At 44.0% G+C, this 23,064-nt stretch overlaps 1 protein-coding gene across 5 annotated transcripts in view; it reads left to right on the top strand.

The window, feature by feature from the left end:
• tdp1 (tyrosyl-DNA phosphodiesterase 1) overlaps positions 1-23,064 on the top strand; it is a 137,804-nt gene that overhangs the window by 16,058 nt on the left and 98,682 nt on the right. For all 5 annotated transcript variants that reach the window (XM_072568087.1, XM_072568083.1, XM_072568086.1 and 2 more), the window contains exons 3-7: positions 39-82; positions 2,042-2,097; positions 7,011-7,107; positions 14,729-14,763; positions 18,943-19,035. In XM_072568087.1, the coding sequence (XP_072424188.1) occupies positions 39-82; positions 2,042-2,097; positions 7,011-7,107; positions 14,729-14,763; positions 18,943-19,035 (325 nt within the window). The remainder of the gene's footprint in view (positions 1-38; positions 83-2,041; positions 2,098-7,010; positions 7,108-14,728; positions 14,764-18,942; positions 19,036-23,064) is intronic.

The following is a 23,064-nucleotide window of genomic DNA, read 5'->3' as shown; positions in this document are numbered from 1 at the left end:
AAGTTTTCATCTATTTTAAAAAATAAAATCTCTTTCAGATATTTTATCTCCACTCTTTGGGACGATTAAGGCATCAGCTCAGGTGAGAAAACTCTGCCAGGTATTGGTCTCATGGGGGCGGGGTTACACACGTTTAAGAGAAAAGGTGGTTTCTTTTAGATCTAAGTTCATGGAAGATTTAATTGAGGTGCTCAAAATGATAATGGATGGAACAAATACGTCCATTGGCAGAAGCCTTGGTAATCAGAGGGTGATCAGCAAAAATAACTAGAGGGAGATGCGAATTTATTTCTAGAAGGCAGGTTGCTGCGATCTGGATTACCCTGTGTGAAAGCAGATTCAATAACTTTCAGAAGGGAATATGGAGGCATGCTTGAAAAAGTGAAACTTACAGGACTGTGGGGAAAAGGCAAGAGAGTAGGACTAATTGGATAATCCTGTCTGTCAGAGAGCCACTGTGAGCATAGTCTCCTCCTGCACAGTAAGGTTTTGTGAAAACTTGTTCTGGTTAATAATAAATCTCAGATTTAAACAATTACTGTTAAGTAACCATCTTAAATTTTGTTTTTCCTGTGTGGTCTGTTGGTCAGCTGTGATAATTTGGCTTAAAGTATTCCTTAGAAATTTAAGAATCTATTAAGTATCTAGTCTAAGTTCAGAACATTCTTTCTGAGAGACTGATTCACTTGAGCTTCAGGTTACACCCCATGGCTCTTCTCTGTTGGTAGCCCCCCCCCAAATCCATAACCTCAATAATTTAACACCGTTTCCTGCAGTTCCTCCTCTAAGCCACACAGACTATCCAGACCTTGAAATATAACATCGTTGCTGAAATGTTACTGGATCAAAATCGTAGAGCTCCCTCCTCGAACAGCGTTGATGTCCCAACATCACATGAACTGAAATGACTCAAGAAGGCAACCATCACAATCTGAGGGGCAATTGGGGATGGGCTATAAATGCTGGCCTGGCTAACAATGCCCACATCCCATTAATGAATGTTACTTTAAATCCGCTAAATAAACAAATGAATCTTTGTTAGCGCAGATTACAGACAAATGTAGACAGGCCTACAAGGGGCGAAGCCACTTTACATTTAGTACTTGGTAACGAGCATGGCCAGATGTTCGATGTGGAAATAGATGAGCACTTTGGAGACAGCGATCACAATTCTGTCAGGTTTACTTTAGTGATGGAACAGGATAGGTGTACTCCACCGAGCAGGAGTTACAGCTGGGGGGGAAGGGAAACTATGATGCAATTAGGAAAGATTTAGGAAGTGTAGATTGTGGGGAGGAAACTGCAGGGGATGAGCACATTAAAAATGTGGAGCTTATTCAAGGAAAAGCTCCAGTGTGTCCTAGATAAGTATGTACCTGTTGGACAGGGCAGACGTTATAGAACGCGTGAGCTGTGGTTTACTAAGGAAGTGGAATCTATGGTCAAGAAGAAGAAGAAGGCTTATGTTAGGGCAAAATGTGAAAACTCAGACAGGGCACTTGAGGGTTACAAGGAAGCCAGGAAAGACCTAAAGAGAGAGCTCAGAAGAGCCAGGAGGAGACATGCGAAGTTGTTGTTGGATAGGATCAAGGTTAATCCTAAGGCTTTCCATAGGTATGTCAGGAATAAAAGAATGCCGAGATTTAAATTAGGGCCAATAAAGGATAGTAGTGGGAAGTTGTGTGTGGAGGCAGAGGAGATAGGGAAAACACTAAATTAATATTTTTCAACAGTGTTCGACATAGAAAATGACAATGTTGGCGAGGAAGATACAGAGATACTTTCATTGGACAAGCATATGGATGTAAATGGAATAGTGTAGATGGATGGGCTTCAGATTAGTAAGACAGGTCGGCGCAACATCGAGGGCCGAAGGGCCTGTACTGCGCTGAAATGATCTATGGTCTATGTAAACTTTTGATCTTGTTGCTGGGTATCTCTGTCCCAGACTTGCCTGTTAAACCAGGCTGCTACTACACAGAAGGACTCTTTTTCTAACTGGAGAACTAATATCAAAAATGAATGTTTTTTTACATTTCAGTTTAATTACTGCATTGACATCCCTTGGCTGGTAAAGCAGTACCCTGAAGAATTCAGGTGAGTCCTGTGGTGCAAGCTCTGTGATTTATCTCTATTTTAATTTCACTCAATTCAGAGCTTGGATTTGAGCTAGTGACATGTGTTCTTTTTGCCTCCGTGTTTTGGAAAGGACTTGGTAATTAACTTCTAAGTATTTTGTTGGCATGGTGATTTCTTTTTAAAAAAATCAGGCAAAGAGAATTCTTATGGGCTTATGGAATTTGTTTACTTTGAGAGAGCTTTTAAGAGTGAACAAAGTGAACAGTTTTGCATTAAGCTTTCAGTTTAAAAGTTATAGATTGTTTTTTTCCTTTTCATGAGAGGAGACACTGTATTTGAAAATAACTTTTGGGTTTCAGTTTTTCACAAGTCTTGGTTGAAGCTGAATGTGTCAAACAATTGCTTCTAAAGAAGGGAGATAGTTTCGAGCTCTTGAGATAGAAGTTATATCAAAGCAAGGAGTTCAGTCTAAGGAGTTTAGTTTTAATTTCCAAATCAATGCCGTTTGGTTTAAACGTTGAAGGGGTTAGTTGAAGTTGAGAATGTCTGCAGTCAGTTATGTGAAGTGATCAGATTCCCTGAAGCCAGAGTTAAGTCATAAACTCATAGAGTCATACAAAGAAACTGAACCATCGGTCCAACTCATCCATGCGGACCAAGTTTCCCAAACTAAATCAGTACCACTTGCCTGTGGCAGTTCATTCCACATGTGAACCACCCTCTGCATGGAGATTTGCCCCTCGGCTCTACTTTAAGCCTTTCTCCCCTTACCTTAACAATATGCCCTCTACTTCTGAACTCCCCTAAACTGGTGGAAAGATCTTTGTTAGTCAATTTATCTATACCCTTTTATAAACTTCTATAAGGTCACTCCTCAACCTCCTTTACTCCAGTGAAGAACGTCCCAACCTAACCAGCCTCTCCCGATAACTCATACCCTCTGTTCCCGGCAACATCCTTGTCAGTCACTTCTGAACTCTCCCTAAGAAACCTCCTATGTCAGAGAAGTAAATGATCTCTGGTATGAGTACTGTAAAGGAGTGCTGTTGGGATTCTTGGGATTGTGGTCCATTGTGCGATTCAACATTTTTAAACTTGTGTTATATGTGATCATTTTGTATTCATTTTCAGTTTTTCAATTGATGAATTGATTTTCATTTATAGAATCATAGAGATGTACAGCATGGGAACAGATCCTTTGGTCCAACTCATCCATGCCGACCGATATCCTAAACTAATCTAGTCCCATTTGCCAGCATTTGGCCCATATCCCTCTAAACCCTTCCTATTCATATACCCATCCAGATGTCTTTTAAATGTTGTAATTGTATCAGCCTCTACCACTTCCTCTGGCAGCTGATTCCACACACGCACCACCCTCTGTGTGAAAAGGTTGCCTCTTTAGGTCCCTTTTAAATTTTTCCCCTCTCACCCTAACCCTATGCCATCTAGTTCTGGAGTGCTCACTCCCGTTCCCCTCCCCCCGCCCCCCCCCCCCCCCCCCCCCCCCCAAAGAAAAAACAGAAAATACCTTGTCTGTTTACCCTGTCCATGCCCTTCGTGATTTTATAAACCTCTATGAGGTCCCCCTTCAGTCTCTGGCGCTCTGGGGAAAATAGTCCTAGCCAATTCAGCCTCTCCCTACAGCTCAAACGCTCCAACCCTGGCAACATCCTTGTAAATGTCTGAACCCTTTGAAGTTTCACAACATCCTTCCGATAGGAAGGAGACCAAAATTGCACACAATGTTCCAAAAGTGCCTGACCAATAGCTGCAACATGACCTCCCATCTCCTATACTTGAAGCTCTGACCAATAAAGGAAAACACACCAAATGCTTTCTTCACTTTCTATCTACCTGTGACTCCACCATCAAGGAACCACAAACCTTCTTGTGTGTAATGGATTTCTGATCTGTTGTTAAAACTGAATCTGCAGCATTGTGTGTTTCTGTTTTAGTGAAAGACTTACCTTGTCAAAAGCCAGGTGTGAAAATATGATCTTTCAAGCCAGACTTTAGTTCGGGATCTGACCTACCATAATAACATCATCTGGAATCAGTAGTAGACTCACCAACTTTAAGGGCTTTTAAATAGTCATTGGATAGACACATGGATGAAAATGGAATAGTGTAGGTTAGGTGGGCTTCAGATGGTGCAACATCGAGGGCCGAAGGGCCTGTGCTGTGCTGTAATGTTCTATGTTCTATAACAACCCCCCCCATTGCTTTTCTGGAAAAACACGACAGGTCAGGCAGCTTCTGAGGAGCAGGAGAATCAACGTTTCGGGCACAAGCCCTTCATCAGGAATACAGCTAAAAAGCTGCAGGGAAGAGAAGGTGACCTGGGGGGAGGGGGTGGTGTGCAGTGACTGAGGGACTCACTAAGATCCTTCCTTGTAGAGAGAGGAGGAGGATTTCTTCAAGGGAGGCATCCTTCGAAGAGGCTTCACGGTAAGGTTAAAGTCAACTAGGAGGAAGTGAGGACTGCAAATGCTGGAGATCAGAGTCGAGAGAGTGGTGTTGGAAAAGCACAGCAGGTCAGGCAGCATCCGAGGAGCAGGAGAAGCCCTTCCTGATGAAGGGCTTACGCCCAAAACATCGATTCTCCTGTTCCTCGGATGCTGCCTGACTGACTGTGCTTTTCCAGCACCACTCTCTCGACTCTGATCTCCAGCATCTGCAGTCCTCACTTTCTACCCATTGCCTTTCTGTTGAGGCAACTAAACCAACGACGATTACAGAGTGTCTGCACTTTTACTGAGGGGCTGTAACTCTGCCTGTTGCTACAGTGTTCACAAATACTCAGCCAGGCGTCATGGAGCCTGCCTGCCGTCCTTGTACATGTCCAATGATCTTGTTTGAGCTGAAAATGTGATGCTGGAAAAGGTTTTCTGAAGAAGGGCTCATGCCCCTAACGTCGATTCTCCTGCTCCTTGGACGCTGCCTGACCTGCTGCGCTTTTCCAGCAACACATTTTTAAGCTCTGATCTCCAGCATCTGCAGTCCTCACTTTCTCCCCGATGATCTTGTTTGCTTCACAGACCTCAGCATTACCAGGGCACAAGATTTATTGCAGTGTGGTATGTGATCTTTTTTTCAGCCAGGTGTAAGCATTTTGACTGCTTCATGTGCACAAGTTGTTGCGGTGCTGAGAGAGTGCTGCACTGTCAGACATGTGATCTTTGAAATGAGATGTGAAAGTGAGGCCTTGTTTGCCCTCAGATGGATTAAAAGATTAAAAGAACAGTGGAGTTATTCTTGGAGTTCTAGATCATGCTTATCCCTACAACAAATGGCGAAGGCCTTCTGCCTACCAACAATGGTGCAGCCCTTGGCTCAGAGGTTAGCACTGCTGCCTCACAGCGCCAACAACCCAGATTTGATTCCACCCTCATGCGACTGTCTGTGTGGGGTTTGCACATTCTCCCCGTGTCTGCGTGGGTTTCCTCCCACAGTCCAAAGATGTGTAGGTTTGGCCATGTGCAGGATTGGCCATGGGAACTAGCCAGGGTTATAAGGACAGGGTGGGGGTGGGAATAGTGAGATGCTCTCCAGAAAGTTGGTGTGAACTCGATAGGCTGAATGGCCTGCTGCCGCGCTGGACGGATGCTATGAAAAACTGTGTGAATGGCTGTCAGGTAGCTGAAAAGGTTGTGGACATGAAAATTCAGTCAGAAGCCGTTTGGAGCTGTCCTTAAGGAAGGAGCAGTCCTTAACTCTGAAGTAAGAACGCTTCACCCTGAAAGCCAGTTTATTTTCCCTTTCAGTTGCTGTAAGTTGTGTCCTTTAAACATTAAGTCAGCGATGTTTTAGTTGTGAAACAGTTTCCCTGCACCCCCTGCGAACAAGTGGAAGAGGAAAATCAAAGAGTAGTAAGCTAAAAGGATAATTTCCTGTGGATAGGCCCTATTGAACTGCCTTCCCAGTCTTTCGCTCCACCTGTAATGCCCAGTTTTTAATGTGTCGTCTGTGTGTGAGACAGGGAGACTATTATAAGGCCGGGGGGAGGGGGGGGGGTGGGGGGGGTGGTGGTGGTTAGACGTCTAACCAGCACAGTTGGATATCAGTGGTTCATAATGGTACATCATAGCTAGAATCTAATTTTTTGGATGTAGGTTTGCTCGCTGAGGTGGAAGGTTCGTTTTCAGACGTTTTATCACCCTACTTGGTAATATCTTCACTGAGCCTCTGGATGAAGCCAATCTGGTTTCACTGAAGATGTTACCTAGTATGGTGACAAAATGTCTGAAAATAAACCTCCCAGCTCAGCGAGCAAACCTACATCCAGAACCTCAACCTGAGCTACAATCTTCTCAAAACCAGCTATCTAATTTTTTGTAATAATTTGTAATTCTTGTTAAATATGCAAACTTAGTTCATGCATTCTATCAACCTGAGTTTAAAAGCCAGGTAAATTTGTGCAATCTTATAAAAAGTTTAATTTTGTGATGACTCTGGGAGTATGGGGTCTCGATTTCTAGCACACTGCTCCAATGAAGTGTAACAAGTGTTGGACCAGGCTCCAGGGCCTGTTGGCCAACTCCTAAGTTCAATGTTCATACGGCTAGATAATCAGTGATGCTACCCGAGGGATAATTATTGGCCAGGGGAGAATTTCTCTGCTTTCTTTTAGGATAGAATCGTGAGATCTTTTACAGTCATCAGAGTTGAGAGTGAGGGCCCCCGGTTAAGTATCTCATCAGAAACACTGGACATCACACAATGCAGCACCCCGTCTGATCCACCCTGGGAGGCTCAACCTAGTTGTTTTGGACTCTAGACTCTGGACTTGGATTTGAACCCCTGATCTGCTGAGCCAGGGGTGAGAAGTCATTGCCCGCTGAGCCAAAGCTGGCGCTGAAGAGTAAAACGTCATGAAGTAGGAAAAGTCACTTTTCATTGATCTTCACTTTCCAATTGCTGAATTTCAGGACAAAGCCTTTGCTGATTGTCCATGGAGAGCAACGTCAGTCTAAAGCAGAACTGCATGAAGATGCACATCCATATCCCAACGTCCGTCTCTGCCAGGTAAGGAAGAAACTGAAAGGAGCCTCATTACACTCTAGAGTTTCATATGAGGTGAGGCTAGGGACTCTTAGAGTACATACTAAACCATAACGACTATCAGGTAAGATTAAGGGATTCTCCGTCTCCTGTGGTTCATCCTATATTTACTCTGTAGTTTAGTATAGTCTGTGTATGTTGGTATTTGTCGAGCAGATAGTGAGGACTGCAGATGCTGAAGAGTCAGAGTCAATGAAGTGTGGCGCTGGATAAAACACAGCAGGTCAGGCAGCATTCGAGGAGCAGGAGAGTCCCGTAGGACCTTTCATCTGATGAAAGGTATTTGTATAGCACCACCCTGTTTTACCTTTAAACCTGTGCCCGCTGGTTACAGAGTTTGTGACAGTTGGAAACACGTCACTGAAGCTCACGCCCTGAAAAATCACCAGTTTCTCACTTGGCAACGCAGAACTCGGAAATCACTGATGAGCGAGGTGTGTTGCAAAAGCATTTGGTCTTGCACTCATCAGGGCTGGAGCAAGAATACCGACTTTGAAACAATTGCAACGATTTATACAACAGTGACTGCTCATTCTGTGATCATTTCTACATTTTATATTGTGATCAGTAAAGATCAGCCTTTAGCACCTTCCTGGGTCTGTGGGAGACTCAGAGTCTAACTGAGAGATAGCTTTTGTTGCCTCCAAGCACAAATACTTTTTTTTTAGATTAGATTATATTACAGCGTGGAAACAGGCCCTTCGGCCCAACAAGTCCACACCGACCCGCCGAAGCACAACCCACCCATTCCCCTACATTTACCCCTTTACCTAACACTACGGGCAATTTCTCATGGCCAATTCACCTGACCTGCACATCTTTGGACTGTGGGAGGAAACTGGAGCACCCACTTCCTTATCAGTTAAAAAAATCCAACCTTTCCTTCTAACAATCAAACCACCTGGGTTTACTGTCAGGTATAACCACCCTCCCACCAGCATAGACCCTAAATTTAAAGCCATGGTCGTAAACATTCTGTACTGAAGAGCATCCCAAACTTCTGCTCAGTTTTTTGTGAAGGAGTGTTTCCTAATTTCACTCCAACAAAGTCTGGCCCTAATTTTTAGACCATGTCTTTGACTCCTCAATCTATGGGAATTGTTTCAACCTACCCTCTCTTCTCATTTCTGCCCATCTTTTAATCCACTTTTTCACCCCTGTCCTAATTTAAATCTCATCACCTGGGGTGGCACAGTGGCTCAGTGGTTAGCACTGCTGCCTCACAGCACCAGGGACCCGGGTTCGATTCCCACCTCGGGCCACTGTCTGTATGGAGTTTGCACATTTTCCCGCCCCCTCCCCGCCGTGCTCTGGTTTCCTCCCACAGCCCAAACAATGTACAGGCCAGGTGAATTGGCCAAGCTAAATTGCCCATAGTGCTAGGTCCATCAGTTAGGGGTAAATGTAGGAGAATGGGTCTGGGTGGGTTACTCTTTGGAGGGTCATTGTGGACTGGTTGGGCTGAATGGCTTGTTTCCACACTGCAGGGAATCTAATCTAAACTACATAGTCAAATGGCATAGACCATTTAGACTTCCTGTGAGATTACAGCTGAACTGATTACCTGAACTTCATCCTTCATCTCCTCCTACAACAAATATCAATTCCCCTCTCTCTCCTGATAGACTTCAATTTCAAACTGATTCTCTTGTCTGGGACTGCTGTGCCGAATGAAGTAATTTCTCAGCACTCACCCTGACCTCTCTAAAATTGTCAGTTTCTTGATAGGATCTCCCCGCAACATTCTAAATTCAAGGTAATACAAGGCAAGTTTATTCCACCTGCCCTTTAAGTTCTGGTTTAATTCTTGTGAACCTACATTATCCTTGCAAGGCATCAAGTCCAATACCAAATGGAGAGCGCTGAATGGAAGGCGAGCTAGGTTCTGAAGAATCCCTTTCTCTTTTGTGCTCTGACCCATTCAGATAAAGTGGATTACTCCATTAACCTTATTGATTACTGTTTGTGCCTGTGCATTAACGTTTAGTGATTTCTGTACACAGAATTAAATCCATTTTTTCCCCATTCCCTAGCATTTTAATATCAACAAGATGTTCCCATTTATCTCCCTCGGGACCTTCCATTGCCTCATGTTCGCTCCAGCTTTGTGTGATCTCTTCAGCTTTCTCTGTCTCTGTTTCTCCTTCTCCCTCTGCCTCCTTGGTATTATCTGCAGATTTCGATGTACAGCTCAGCTATAATCTCATCCAGTGGCGCAGCTTAACCATTAGTTGAATGCTCTCCTTCTGCTCACTTAATGGTCTTAACTCACCAATTGTTCATCTGAGTCAGTGATAGCCTCGTGGTGTTATCACTAGACTATTAAAGACCTAGGTAATGCTTTGGGGATCTGAGTTCGAATCCTGTCACAGCAGATAGTAGATTTTGAATTTAATAAAATCCTCGAATTAAGAATCTAATGATAGCCGTTAATAAAGTTGTTTAAAGTCAGAAAAACCCATCTGGGTCACTAACGTCCTTTAGGGTAGGAAACTGCCATCCTTACCTGGCCTCATCCACATGGGACTGCAGACCCACAGCAATAGGTTGACCGTAACTGACCCTGGATAATTAGAGATTAGCCAGTGACAGCCACATTAAAAATAAATAAAACACACCAATTCCACCAAGCCCAGGGAGATACCACCTTCCACCAAATGCGGTGTATCTTTCTTTCACTCACCCTCCCTCTCCTACATCCCAAGCAATTGATCTTTTTTTATTCATTCCTGCACAGTGGATGATGCTGTTGGTTGCCCATCCTGAATTACCGTTGGGAAGGTGGTACTAGGCTGCCTTCCCAAACCGCTGCAGTCCATGTGCTGTAGATAGACCCACAAAGCACTTAGGGAGGGAATTCCAGGATTTTGATCCAATGACAGTGAAGGGAAGGCAATATAGTCCCAAGTCAGAATGGTGAATTTCTGAAGTGCATCTTGTAGATAACACACACTGCTGCGACTGAGTGTCAGTGATGGCGGGAGTGTTAGAGTTGGTGCCAAATCCAGAGTCATTTATGTTAATTTCGAGCAGCGAACCTTACTGAGGGCTTTCTGGAATTGTACATAGCCTGCATTCAGTAAATTCTTCAGTAGTCTGCTTTGCAGTAACGTCTCAAGGGCATTCTGGAAGTCCAGGTACAATATACCACTGCATTCCAGTCAAAGTACTCACAGTACTTCTATCTATCAGCTATGTCAATTTCCGTCTTCCTTTCTGAATGTCCATATATTTCCACTGGAGGGCACTGTTACCTGTATGTGAATGTCAGTTTGCAGCAATGTCATTTATTTTTACAAAGTTAAACTGAAATTATACATTGAAAAATACATTGATTGCCTGTTGAGTCTTTCATCTGGTCCAATACCACGATAGTTTTACTTCTTTCATGTGTAAATCACAAAACATTTTTTTTTTAAAGTTGCATTCTCAGGTTAACTGTAACAAATTGGTGTTAGCTAGACAATATGTTGAAGGTATTCCTGATGAAGGGCTTTTGCCCGAAACGTCGATTTTACTGCTCCTCAGATGCTGCCTGAACTGCTGTGCTTTTCCAGCACCACTAATCCAGAATCTGGTTTCCAGCATCTGCAGTCATTGTTTTTACCTAATATGTTGAAGGTGTTGGCCCCCTGTGTTCTCTGTCTATGCCATGATGTTTAGATTGATTCTAATCTAAGAAGTGAGATAACAGAGTTTTACATGAATTCATGCAGTTTTTGAGCAAAGTACAATGTAACTCTGCAAGTACAAATTCACCCCACAAACGTACATGTATATGTGTGCACGTGGGTCTTTGTGTGTGTGTGTGTCTGTCTGTCTGTCTGGGTTGGGGGGTTGTGAATGTGAGAGAGAGTGTATATGTGTGTGTGTATGTGAGTGTAGAGTTTCTTAAGTCCATCAGGGTGTGTGTGTTTGTGTGTGTGTGTGAGAGAGAGAGAGAGAGTGTAGAGTGGTCTAAGTCTCTGAGAGGATGCCTGTGTGAATGAGTGAGTGAGTGTGTGTGTGAGTGAGTGAATGTGTGTATGTGTGTGTGAGTGTAGAGTGGTCTAAGTCTCTGAGAGGATGCCTGTGTGTGTGTATGTGAGAGTGAGTGTCTGTATGTGTGTGAGTGAGTGTAGAGTGGTCTGCGTCTCTGAGAGGATGTGTGTGTGTGTACGTATGGATGGATGGGGTGGGGGGTTGTGAGTGTCTGTCTCACAGAGTGTGTGTGAGTGTAGAGTGGTCTAAGTCTCTGAGAGGATGCCTGTGTGAATGAGTCAGTGAATGTGTGTGTGAGTGAGTGAATGTGTGTGTGTGTGTGTGTGGGAGAGAGAGTATAGAGTGGTCTAAGTCTCTGAGAGGATGCCTGTGTGTGTGTATGTGAGAGTGAGTGTCTGTGTGTGTGAGTGTGTGTGTGAGTGAGTGTAGAGTGGTCTGCGTCTCTGAGAGGATGCCTGTGTGTGTGTGCATGTGCGTGTGTGTATGTATGTATATATGGATGGGGTGGGGGGTTGTGAGTGTCTGTCTCACAGAGTGTGTGTGTATGTGTGTGTGAGTGTAGAGTGGTCTAAGTCTCTGAGAGGATGCCTATGTGAATGAGTGAGTGAGTGAGAGAGTGTGTGTGAGTGAAAGTGAGTGAGTGTGTGTGTGTGTGTGTGTGTGTGAGAGAGAGAGAGAGAGTGTAGAGTGGTCTAAGTCTCTGAGAGGATGCCTGTGGGAATGAGTGCGTGTGTGAGTGTATAACGGTCTAAGTCTCTGAGAGGATGTGTGTGTGTTAGAATAAGGGCTACCTAACCGATGGTTCAAGGTCGTAAAATCGTACAGCACTGGAAGAGAGTGTTTATTCCTTTGGGCCTGTGCTAGCTGTTTGGGGCAAATTGAATGGTTTTAGTTTCTTGATATTTGCTACAACCTAATTCTCCAAATACTTTAAATGTTGACTGAACAGATATTTCAAGAAACATTTTAAGAAAATAGATCATTAAAATAGCACAGCACAGGAGGAGGTCCCTATGCATCGAGGAAAGACCAGTCCTAACCCCCCCCTACCCTCCCACTGTCTTTTCCTGATGTGCTGTGGAGTTCACCAATCTCCCTTTCAGACAGGGCATTCCACCGTTCAACACTCGCTGCAGGGGGAACCTCACCTCTTCCCTGAATTTTTTTATTTTTTTACTGTTGTTTATGAATCTGTAACTGCCAGTATCTGGGTCATGAGAGGAGGTTGGAGAAACTACAGGAGTGTTCAGTCTGGTGAATGTATACTTGAGTGTTCCAATGCATTCCAGTGACTGATCTCACACATTCTACCCTTTTGAGGATGTCTCTTCCATTCCCCAAAATTCTCCTGTCCGTGTCTTAACTTGCTCCATTCCCCCATCTGCATCCCCCCCCCCCCCACCCCCCATGCTCACTGACTCAAATTTGGCACCCGGTCAAGTGTGATTTTAAAACTCTCATCCCTCTTTGTAAATCCCTGTATAGCTTCATCGGTGTAATCTCCTCTGTCCCATAGCCCTCCCAGTTAGTTTAGAGGAGTGAGAGGTGATTTAGAATCAGAGTTATACAGAATGGAAACAGACCCTTTGGTGCAAATCGTCCATGCCAACTAGTTATCCTAATTAGTCTAGTCCCATTTGCCAGCATTTGGCCCCTATGTCTCTAAACCCTTCCTATTCATGTACCCATTCCGATGCCTTTTAAATTTTGTAATTGTGCCAGCCTCCACCATCTCCTCTGGCAGCTTGTTCCATACATGCACCACCCTCTGCACCACCATCTAATTAACACATAGGATTCTGAATGGATAACTGCTGAGAGGTTGTTTCTCCACGTGGGGCAATCCAGGTCAGAGGGCATGACCTCAGAATAAAGGGGCACCAGAAAGGAGGAACTTCTTCTCTCAGAGTGTTTTAAAACTCCTTACCACAGAGAGCTGTGGGGGCAGAGTCCTTGTGTATATTTAAGGCTGGCATAGATCGATTCTGAAATAGCGTTCTGAAGAAGGGTCACTGAACCCAAACACCTTAACTCGGCTTTCTCTCCACAGATGCTGCCAGACCTACTGGGCTTTTCCAGCAATTTCTGTTTTTGTTTCTGATTTCAAGCATCTGTAGTTCTTTCTTAAGATAGATTCTTGATCAGTCGGGGAATCAAGGGTTACGGAGATGAGGCAGGAAAGCGTACTTAAGGAATGTTGGATCAGCCATGATCCCATTGAGTGGTGGGGTAGGCTAGAAGGGCCAAATGGTCGACTCCTGTTTATGTTTCTTACGGTCTTATTGTCTAAGGTATTTGTGCTTCTTTAGTTATGACCACTTTTATGTTCCCAATCATAAATTTTACCCCATTGGATCTTCAGCAGCTCTTCCCAAAACTCTGGAATTCCCTCCCTGAACCTCTTTGACTCGTCATCTGCCTTCAAAACATTCTATAACATCTGCTGCCTACTTTGGGATATTTTAATTCTATTAAAGCTGCTGTATATAAAACGTTACTGATGGGAACAGAGGAACAGGAGTAGGCCGTTCAGCCCATCAAGCCTGCCCTACCATTCAATATGAGTATGGCTGATCAAATACTTTAATGTCTTTTATTTATCTCACACCGTAGTCCTGGAAGCCAGGGATAGTTAGAAATCTATTGATCTCTACCTGAAACATACTCATCTACGGTAGAGAATTCCAAAGGTTCACAAACATCTGAATAAATGATTTCTCCTCCTCTTGGACTGAAGTGTCATAGAATCGTAGAATCTCTACGCTTTGGAAGCAGGCTATTCGGCCTATTGAGTCCACACCGACCCTCTGAAGAGCAACCTACCCAGACCACTTACCCACCCTGTCCCTGTAGCCCAGTATTTCCCATGGCTAACCCACCCAGCCTGCACATCCGTAGACACTATGGGCAATTTAGCACAGCCAATCCACCAAACCTGAACGTCATTGGACAGGAGAGGAAACCGGAGGAAACCCACGCAGACACGGGCAGAATGTGCAAGCTACACACAGACACCTGCCTGAGGCTGGAATCGAACCCAGGTCCCTGGCGCTGTGAGGCAGCAATGCTAACCACTGAGCCACCGGGCTGCCCTCTGGTACTGTGTCTCTGACAAGAAGCTCCTTTTTGGCCTTTGCTCCCATGTCAATTTAAGATGGAGAAGAGGAGAATTTGTTTTCCTTTAGATTGCTGTGAGTTTGTGAAATTCTCTGTCCCCCAAGATTAGTGGAGGCAGGGTCATTGAGTACTTCCAAGAGAGAGCCTTAACTAACAAGGGAATCGGAGTATGGGTGGTGTAAGGGAGGAAGGTGGGGCAAGGGTGCCTTCATCCGATATTGACAAATGTTGGAGCAGGATCAATGGGCCAAATGGCCAACCAGTGCCCTAACTTGTGCTCGTTTATGTAACCTGTTTCTGTGATGTTGGTAGAGCGGTAGTTGCTAAGTGAGCTTTGGCACGGCAAAAGCTCTGCAAAGTTAGGGGACTTGTCATTCTTCATATTAAACTGCACACTTTTCAGATAATGGCGCTCAGGTGGTTGTATTGTGCCTTGTTTGTCAATATTTTGATAAATGTGCAACTGAGCCATTTTTAATGTTTGCAGGCTAAGTTGGAGATCGCCTATGGGACTCATCACACGTAAGTAGATGACCTTTGTGTATGTGTAATACAGAGTGGTGCTGGAGTATTGGCTACCATGGCAGTGTGCTTCAGCTTGTCAGTGGTTATATATCTATTCCATATGAGGAGTTTCTGATCATAGAATGGGTCCATCCCAATGTGAACAATGTCAGACGTAGGCTCAAGAGTTAGCCACCCTGCTGAGCCATTCAATATCATTGTGGTTGACCACACCTCAATCTCCGGTTCCCACTTTTTGCCTTGATTTCCTTTGCTGTCCAGCAATGTGATGACCTTCATTCTGAATATACACTGATCAGGATCCAAAATGCTGTCTTGGGCAGGGCTTCCCAAAGTGGGTGTCGGGACCTCGGATATGGTCACAAGCTCTGAGGGAATAATGGCTGCCACACAGCTCTGACTAGTTACACTGGGGAGGGGTTGGCCTACTGGTCTTATTGTTGGACTGTTGATCCAGAGACAGATGTAATGTTCCAGGGAACCGGGTTCAAAACCTGCCACGGTAGATGGTGGAATTTGAATTCAGTAACAATCTTGAATTAAGAGACTAATGATGACCATGAATCCATTGTCAGAAAACCCCATCTGGTTCACTAATGTCCTTTAGGGAAGGAAACTACCATCCTTACCTGGTCTGGCCTACACATGACTCCAGACCCACAGCAATGTGGTTTACTCTCAATCTCAATTAGGGATGGGCAATAAATGCTGGTCTAGCCAGCAACGCCTTCATCCTGTGAATGAATACAAAATAAAAACAGCAGTTGTCCCACTTTAACAGGCTCCCACTCTCATGGGCTGTTCCCACCCCAGCACTCCCCTCCCATCACTTCCTTATGCTCTGACAAGTCTCCACTTAACCCACCATTTTTCCTTTATTCACTCATGGGCCATGGGCATCGCTGGCTGGGCCAGCATTTATTACTTGTCCTCAGTTGCCCTTGAGAAGGTGTGGGTGAGCTGCCTTCTTAAACCACTGTGTTATAGGTTGACCCACGATGCCATCAGGGAAAGTATACCACGATTTTCACCCAGTGACAGTGAAGGAATGGTGATATATATTTCCAAGTCAGGATGGTGAGTGGCATGGAGGGTTTGTGGTGTTCCCACATATCTACAGCCCTTGTTCTTCTAGATGGAATACCATAGCAACAGGAACAGATCAGATGAACTCTAAGCATGCACTTAGGGGGAAGCTAGATAAGGATGTGCAGGAGAAAGGAGTTGATCGATGAAGCAGGTTTGATGGAGGCTGGTGCAGCGCATTTGTACTGACAATGATGTGGAGATGCTGGTGTTGGACTGGGGTGTACAAAGTTAAAAATCACACAACACCAGGTTATAGACCAACAGGTTTAATTGGAAGCACTAGCTTTCGGAGCGACGCTCCTTCATCAGGTGAAGGAGCGTCGCTCCGAAAGCTAGTGTGCTTCCAATTTAACCTGCTGGACTATAACCTGGTGTTATGTGATTTTTAACTTTATACTGACAATGAGCAGCTGAGCTGAATGACCAGTTCCTGTTTTCTCATCAACCTGTTCAGAAATGTTGTTACTCACTTCTGGAGCAGGCAGGGCTTGAACTCAGATCTTCTGGCTCAGAGATAGGGACATTATCATTGCGCCACAACGGCCCTGTGAACTCGATAGAATTCTATGTTAATGATGATTCACAAACAGAAGCAATATTTCCAGCAGTCAATAAGACTGATTGCAGCACAACAGTAATTGCTCTTTGCATTTCTTACTGTTCAGATGAACTAAAATAATCTCTATATTCTGAATGTGTCTTCATCTTGTTAGGAAGGCACCACTGCAAATCTGGAATGAGTATTGCATTCAGTTACCAAGAATTTGATGTTCTCACATGAAATTTCACAGTCTGCTGTTTCAACGGAACCAGTATTTATTGAATGGACAAATAATCATGCTGGAGCAGCAGAACAACCACATGCAACCTGTGTCTTCCTTTCCCTGAGCATCTCCAACCCTTTACAATAGTTTCATGATCAACTCTCCCACCAATGCACAGTGTAAAATGCAGTGCAGCAACTCTTTCAACAACACTTACAAAACCCATGGCCGTTCAAGCTCATAAAGGTAAGAGCAGCAGACTCATGGCAACACTGTCGTCTGCATGTACCCTTCCAAACCGCACGCCATCCTGACTTTGGGTCACCTATCCCCAATAGCTCTTTATACGGCTCAATGTCAACCCCTGTCTGACAATGCACTTGCAAAACATTTTAGATTAGATTCCCTACAGTGTGGAAACAGGCCCTTCGGCCCAACAAGTTCACACTGACCCTCTGAAGAGTAACCCACCCAGACTCATTTCCCTCTAACTAATGCACCCAACACTGTGGCCAATTCACCTGACCGGAACATCTTTGGACTGTGGGAGGAAACCGGAGCACCTGGAGGAAACCCACGCAGACACGAGGAGAATGTGCACACTCCACACAGTCAGTCACCCGAGGCTGGAATTGAACCTGCGACCCTGGTGCTGTGAGGCAGCAGTCTTAACCACTGAGCCACCATGCCGCCCCTGTGGTGAAAGTGCTATGTGAATGTAAGTTGATGTTGACTGCAAGGCAGTCCTGCTGAATTTCCCACTAGATGTAGTGATGACTAGCTCACATTTATGACTATTCAGTCCAAATCTCCCAAAACATAGGATTTGGGAGCAGGGGTAGGCCATTCTGTCCCTTGAACGGTCTCTGCCAGTCAATAAGATGGCTCGCCAGTTTGTTGCCTCAACCCCATTTTCCTATTGGCTTGTCCCCTTTACTTCCTCATTGATCAAAAAAATCTGACTCTGCCTTGAATAAATTCAATGACCCTGTCTCTACTGCTGTCTGGGAAAGACAATTTCCAAAAACTCATAACCCTTGTGAGAATCATGTCCTTTTGTTTTAATGCCTTTTAAAAAGTGTAGACTGCAAGGTGAAAGACCTGTTTTAAAAGTCAGGATTTACTAGGATAGCTGCATAATTTCACGGCAAGGAGTTCAATTCGATTGCGAACTCTGTTTTTGTGGCTAGGGGTTCCTGCATTCTGCAGGGAGATCAGGAGCTGGAGAGTTATTTACAAGTGAAGCTGATTGGTTCTCAGCTAACTGAGCAGTTAGGAACTGGAAACAGATGATAGAGACGTAGACATAGTGAGACAGCAAGACATAGAAAGGTGTGATGCTGTACTCCCCAGCAGAAGCTGCCTGTTCTCTGCAGTAAAAAAGAAAGCAGTTTCAACTGAAGAATGCGAGCAACCACTGTGAGCTGTAACTTTTGCATTGATGACATCAGAGACATTTTCCTTGTGGATCAGTCACCCTATACTTGTACTTCCAATGGAAGCTTTCAGAGAGAGACAGCTCAACCTAATGAGCAAAAGTAGAATCATCTCAAGGTCGGAATTGGGGTGCAAAGATCACATGAACTGACTTTTCAGAATTTTTCTACATCTGTCAATAGTCTATTTTCTCTTTTTGTTTGTCTGTGTGTATGTAAGAGAGTAAAAAAGGGTATTAGATTTTTGGTTGTATTTATTTAACAATTTATTTGAATCACCCTGGTCAGCCATGTTATTACACAATTCTGGAACAAGTAGGACTAGAACCTGGGACTCCTGGTCAAGGGATATGGATACTAGCACTGTGCCAAAAGAGAGTTTTCATTCATAGTGTTAAATGTTTGCTTGTAGTTATAGTGTGATTACTTACAATAAATAATAAGAATTGTTTCGTACAGAATCTTGTCTGTTCTTCATATCTACCTTAGTCTGATAGTCAGATACATTGGGTGATTATGTGTATCTTATAAATAAACTTTAACCTTTGGTAAGGTATTGGGAATAATGGGGTTCAGTTTACAGTGTGTTAACTGACGGGTGAAACTGATAGATGTGGATAAGATTCTGGGATTAGTGGGGCTTGATTTACCCCAGTGAGTCTTAACATCCTTTTGCAAGAGAATAATTTATCTTGTCTTCTTCATTTCCAAAAGTCCGACAAATCCCTTTACAATTTTCAGTCCTCTGGTTGGCTCACCCCTTGGTTTTCAACGCGAATGTAAATTGCCATGGTTAACCCAACAGCAAGTAATTTCTTCACTTCAGACACACTTTGTGTCTACTTTGTTTTTCTTTGCTCAACATGCTCTGTCTCTTCCCTCTGCAGGAAAATGATGTTACTTCTGTACGAAGAGGGTTTTCGAGTCGTGATCCACACGTCTAACTTGATTCACGATGACTGGCATCAAAAGACGCAAGGGTAGGATCGGCTCTGCCATTCTTTGATGGACTGTGGTTGGTGCAACAAAGAACAAGATTGTAAAGAAGGGCTCCAATGGGTCAAAATTTCAGCCTCTTGATTTGACGAGGGAAACATGTTAGTACTCCTTGCTGTGCATTTCCAGTTCAGGTGAGGCTCAGTGTCTAACATGTGCACCGAAGATGCTTCTCCAGGCAGAAAGTGTGAAAGCTTAAACGCTACAGAGAGATTCAAGAGCAGTTCCTTCCCCATTGTTATTAGACTTCTAAATGGATCTCTCAAAATTTCAAATCTAATGTTGATCTTGTTTTTTTGTACTCCTTCCTTGCAGCTGTGACTTTGTGATTCCTGATCTCTTCACCCTACGATCTTTGTGTCTTCTGTATGTTACGATCTACCTGTACTGCACTCAAAATAGAACTTTTCATGTACTTAGATACATGTGTTAGTACCAAATTAAATCAAATCTTGAGCCATAGAACCATACAACACAGGAGGATGCCTGGTTTGGATCAGGCAGCGATGCCTCCTGTTACCAAATAGCTGCTCTCCAATCCAGCACAGACTGTACATACTAAGGAGTGGGAAGGGGGAGCAAAGTAATAGCTGAGATATTACTTTGGGGAAAGGAACAGAGAGAGAGAGAGAGAGAGAGAAAACATAACACTGAGACTATATTTTGCGTCATTGAGTGACATTGTTCTCCTTACAGTCTTACAGCTTGGGGACATAATGTGCCGACTTGCCTCTCTTTAATGTAGCTCTTAACAGCAATATCCCTCTTCCCAAACTCCCACTTCAGTAATCTTGTCTGAAAACAGGACTGTGATGATTTGATTGTCTGCATATTAAACGCAAAACTCGCTTTTGCTTCTGGTAAAGACAGGTCTCTTTTTGTCTGTCTTTTATCTCGAGTATGAAATAAGTACCTGTCTTTCATGTAATTTCTTTCTCTCACCTCCCTCTCAAAGGGACCACATGATCATATGAATTAGGAGCAGGAGGTGGCCACTCAGCCCTTCAAGCCTGCTTCACCATTTAATAAGATCATGGCTTTTGCTGGATACTCAACATTCATGCCAATGGCCAGGTAAACTTTCACCCCCTCGCTTTTCAAGGATTAATTTCTGTCAGAAAAATACTCAAAGGTTCTACTTGCACTGACTTTTCAAGAAGAGTTGCCCTTTTCTTCATCTTAAATGGTCAATCCCTCATTTTGAAGTGGCGACCTCTAGTTCTAGGAGAAAACATCCTCTCCTCATCCATCCTGACCTCTCAGGATCCTGTATCTTTTGATCAAGTTGCCTTTTGCACTTCCATATTCTAGTAGATACAGTGTTGATGGTAGCCACGGTGTGGAGGTGCCGGTGGTGAACTGGGGTGGACAAGGTCAGAAGTTTATAACCTGTTGCCGTGATAGTTCGGACTCAGTAGATACAGGACTGGTCTGACCAACCTTTCCTCACAATGCAGTATACCAATTCCATGTATCAGTCTGTTAAACCTTGTCTAAACTGGTTCCAATGCATTTACACTGGATTATATAAGTAGATCAACAATGTGCATGGTATTCCAGATGTGGTCTCAGCAATGAAAATGTTTGGGGTATTCAAGTTCCCTTGTAATAATAACATTAGTCTTCCTAATTACTTTAGAATCCCTACAGTGTGCAAACAGGCCCTTCGGCCCAACAAGTCCACACCAACCCTCCAAAGAGTAACCCACCCAGACCTTATTTCTCTGCCTTTCCCCTGACTAATGCACCTCTGGAAGGAAACAGGTACTTGCTGTACCTTCATGCAAATGTTTTGCAATTCATGCACAAGAACAGCCAGATCCTGCTGCATCTCAGAGTTCTGCAACCTTTTACCATTTAGGTAACATAATTGATTTTTATTCTTTTTGTCAAAATGAATAATTTCATGTTTTCTCGTTTGATTCTCTATTTGCCAGACCTTTGCCCACTTCAATAATCTATATCCCTTTGTCAAGCTAGTCTCCTCTGGGACAGAGTTGCTCAGATGTGACTCCAATTCCTCAGTCCCAACGTGTGTGCTCATCTCTCAATTCCTCTGCACCTTATCACTTTGAAATGATTGGGCCCTACACCCCACATCCTCCTCTTTCAGTCTTTCAGCTCTGCTCTCCCCTCCGTCTGACCATTCAGCCCCAGAGGTCTATGCCTGACAATCTGTAGTACTGAGGAAGTGTTGTGCTCTCAGAGATGGCTATTTTGGCTAAGACGTCAATTAAGCTGAGTCTGAATTGCCTCCATGGCATGACTATTTTGTAGAAGAGCAGAGGAATTGCCACTAGTATACCTTTGCTTATCTTCGTTTAGTTTTGAAATGTTAAAGAACAAAGAAAGTTAACCGCCCAGGAACAGACTCTTTGGCCCTCCAAGCTTGAGCTGATCCAAACCTACTGTCTAAACCTATCGCCCAATTCCGAAGGATCAGTGTCCCTCTGCTCTCCACCTACTCATGCATCTGTCCAGATGCACCTTAAATGAATCTACCGTGCCTGCCTCTACCACCTCTGCTGGCAACGCATTCTCGGCACCCTCTGTGTAAAGTACTTGCCGCTTTTATCCCCCTTAAACTTTTCACCTCTCACCTTGAACGTGTGACCTCTCATTATTGAATCCTTCACCTTGGGGGAAAAAGTTTATCTCTATCCACCCTGTCTATACTCTTCATGAATTTGTAGACCTCAATCAGGCCCCCCCCCAATCTACTTTTTTCTAATGAAAACAATCCTAACCTACTCAACCTCTCTTCATAGCTAGCACCTTCCATACCAGACAACATCCTCGTAAACCTTCTCTGCACCCTATCCAAAGCGTCCACATCCCTTTGGTAATGTGGCGGCCAGAACTGTACGCAGTATTCTAAATGCGGCCAAACCAATGTCTTGTACGATTTTAACATGACCTGCTAGCTCTTATATTCAATACCACGTCCGATTAAGTCAAGCATACTATATGCCTTCTTGACCACTCTATCCACCTGTGCAGCAACCTTCAGGGTACAATGGATCTAAACTCCCAGATCTCTCTGCTCAAGAACTTTTCCCAAGGCTCTTCCATTTACTGTATAATTCGCTCTAGAGTTAGACTTCCCAAAATGCATCACCATACATTTGCCTGGATTGAACTCTATCTGCCAATTCTCCGCCCAACTCTCCAGTCTATCTATATCCTTCTGTATTCTCTGACAGTCCCCTATACTTTCTACTACTCCACCAATCTTCATGTCATTTACAAACTTGCTGATCAGACCAACAGTGCCCTCTTCCAGATCATTTATGTATATCACAAACAACAGTGGCCCCAACACTGACCCCTGCGGAACACCACTGGTCACCTTTCTCCATTTCGAGAAACTCCCTTCAACTACTACTCTCTGTCTCCTGTTGCTCAACCAGTTCTTTATCCACCTAGCGAGAACACCCTGTGCACCATGTGACTTCACTTTCTCTATTAGTTTACCATGGGGAACCTTATCAAACGCCTTACTAAAGTCCATGTCTATGACATCAACAGCCCTTCCTTCATCTATCAACTTGGTCACTTCCTCAAAGAACTCTATTAAGTTGGTAAGGCATGATCTCCCCCGCACAAAACCATGTTGCCTATCACTGATAAGCCCATTCTTTTCCAAATATAAATAAATTTTATTCCTCAGTACCTTCTCCAGCAACTTTTCCACCATTGACGTCAGACTCACTGGTCTGTAGTTACCGGGAATATCCCTACTACCCTTCTTGTACAGGGGGACAACATGAGCAACCCTCAGTCCTCCGTCACCTTACCTGTATTTAAGAATGCTACAGAGATATCTGTCAGGGCCCCAGCTATTCCCTCTCTTGCCTTCCTCAACAACCTGGGATAGATCCCATCCAGTCCTGGGGATTTGTCCACCTTAATAACCTCTAGCCTACCCAACACATCTTCCCGACTTATGTCAATGTGATCCAGACTAGTTAAACTTCTATCTCTAATCTCAAGATTCATCATGTCCCTCTCCT

Source organism: Chiloscyllium punctatum, chromosome 4 (assembly GCF_047496795.1).
Source record: "Chiloscyllium punctatum isolate Juve2018m chromosome 4, sChiPun1.3, whole genome shotgun sequence".
In the NCBI taxonomy this organism is placed as follows: domain Eukaryota; kingdom Metazoa; phylum Chordata; class Chondrichthyes; order Orectolobiformes; family Hemiscylliidae; genus Chiloscyllium; species Chiloscyllium punctatum.
Note: the sequence above shows the minus strand (reverse complement) of the source record. Positions and strands in the feature narration are given on the sequence as shown.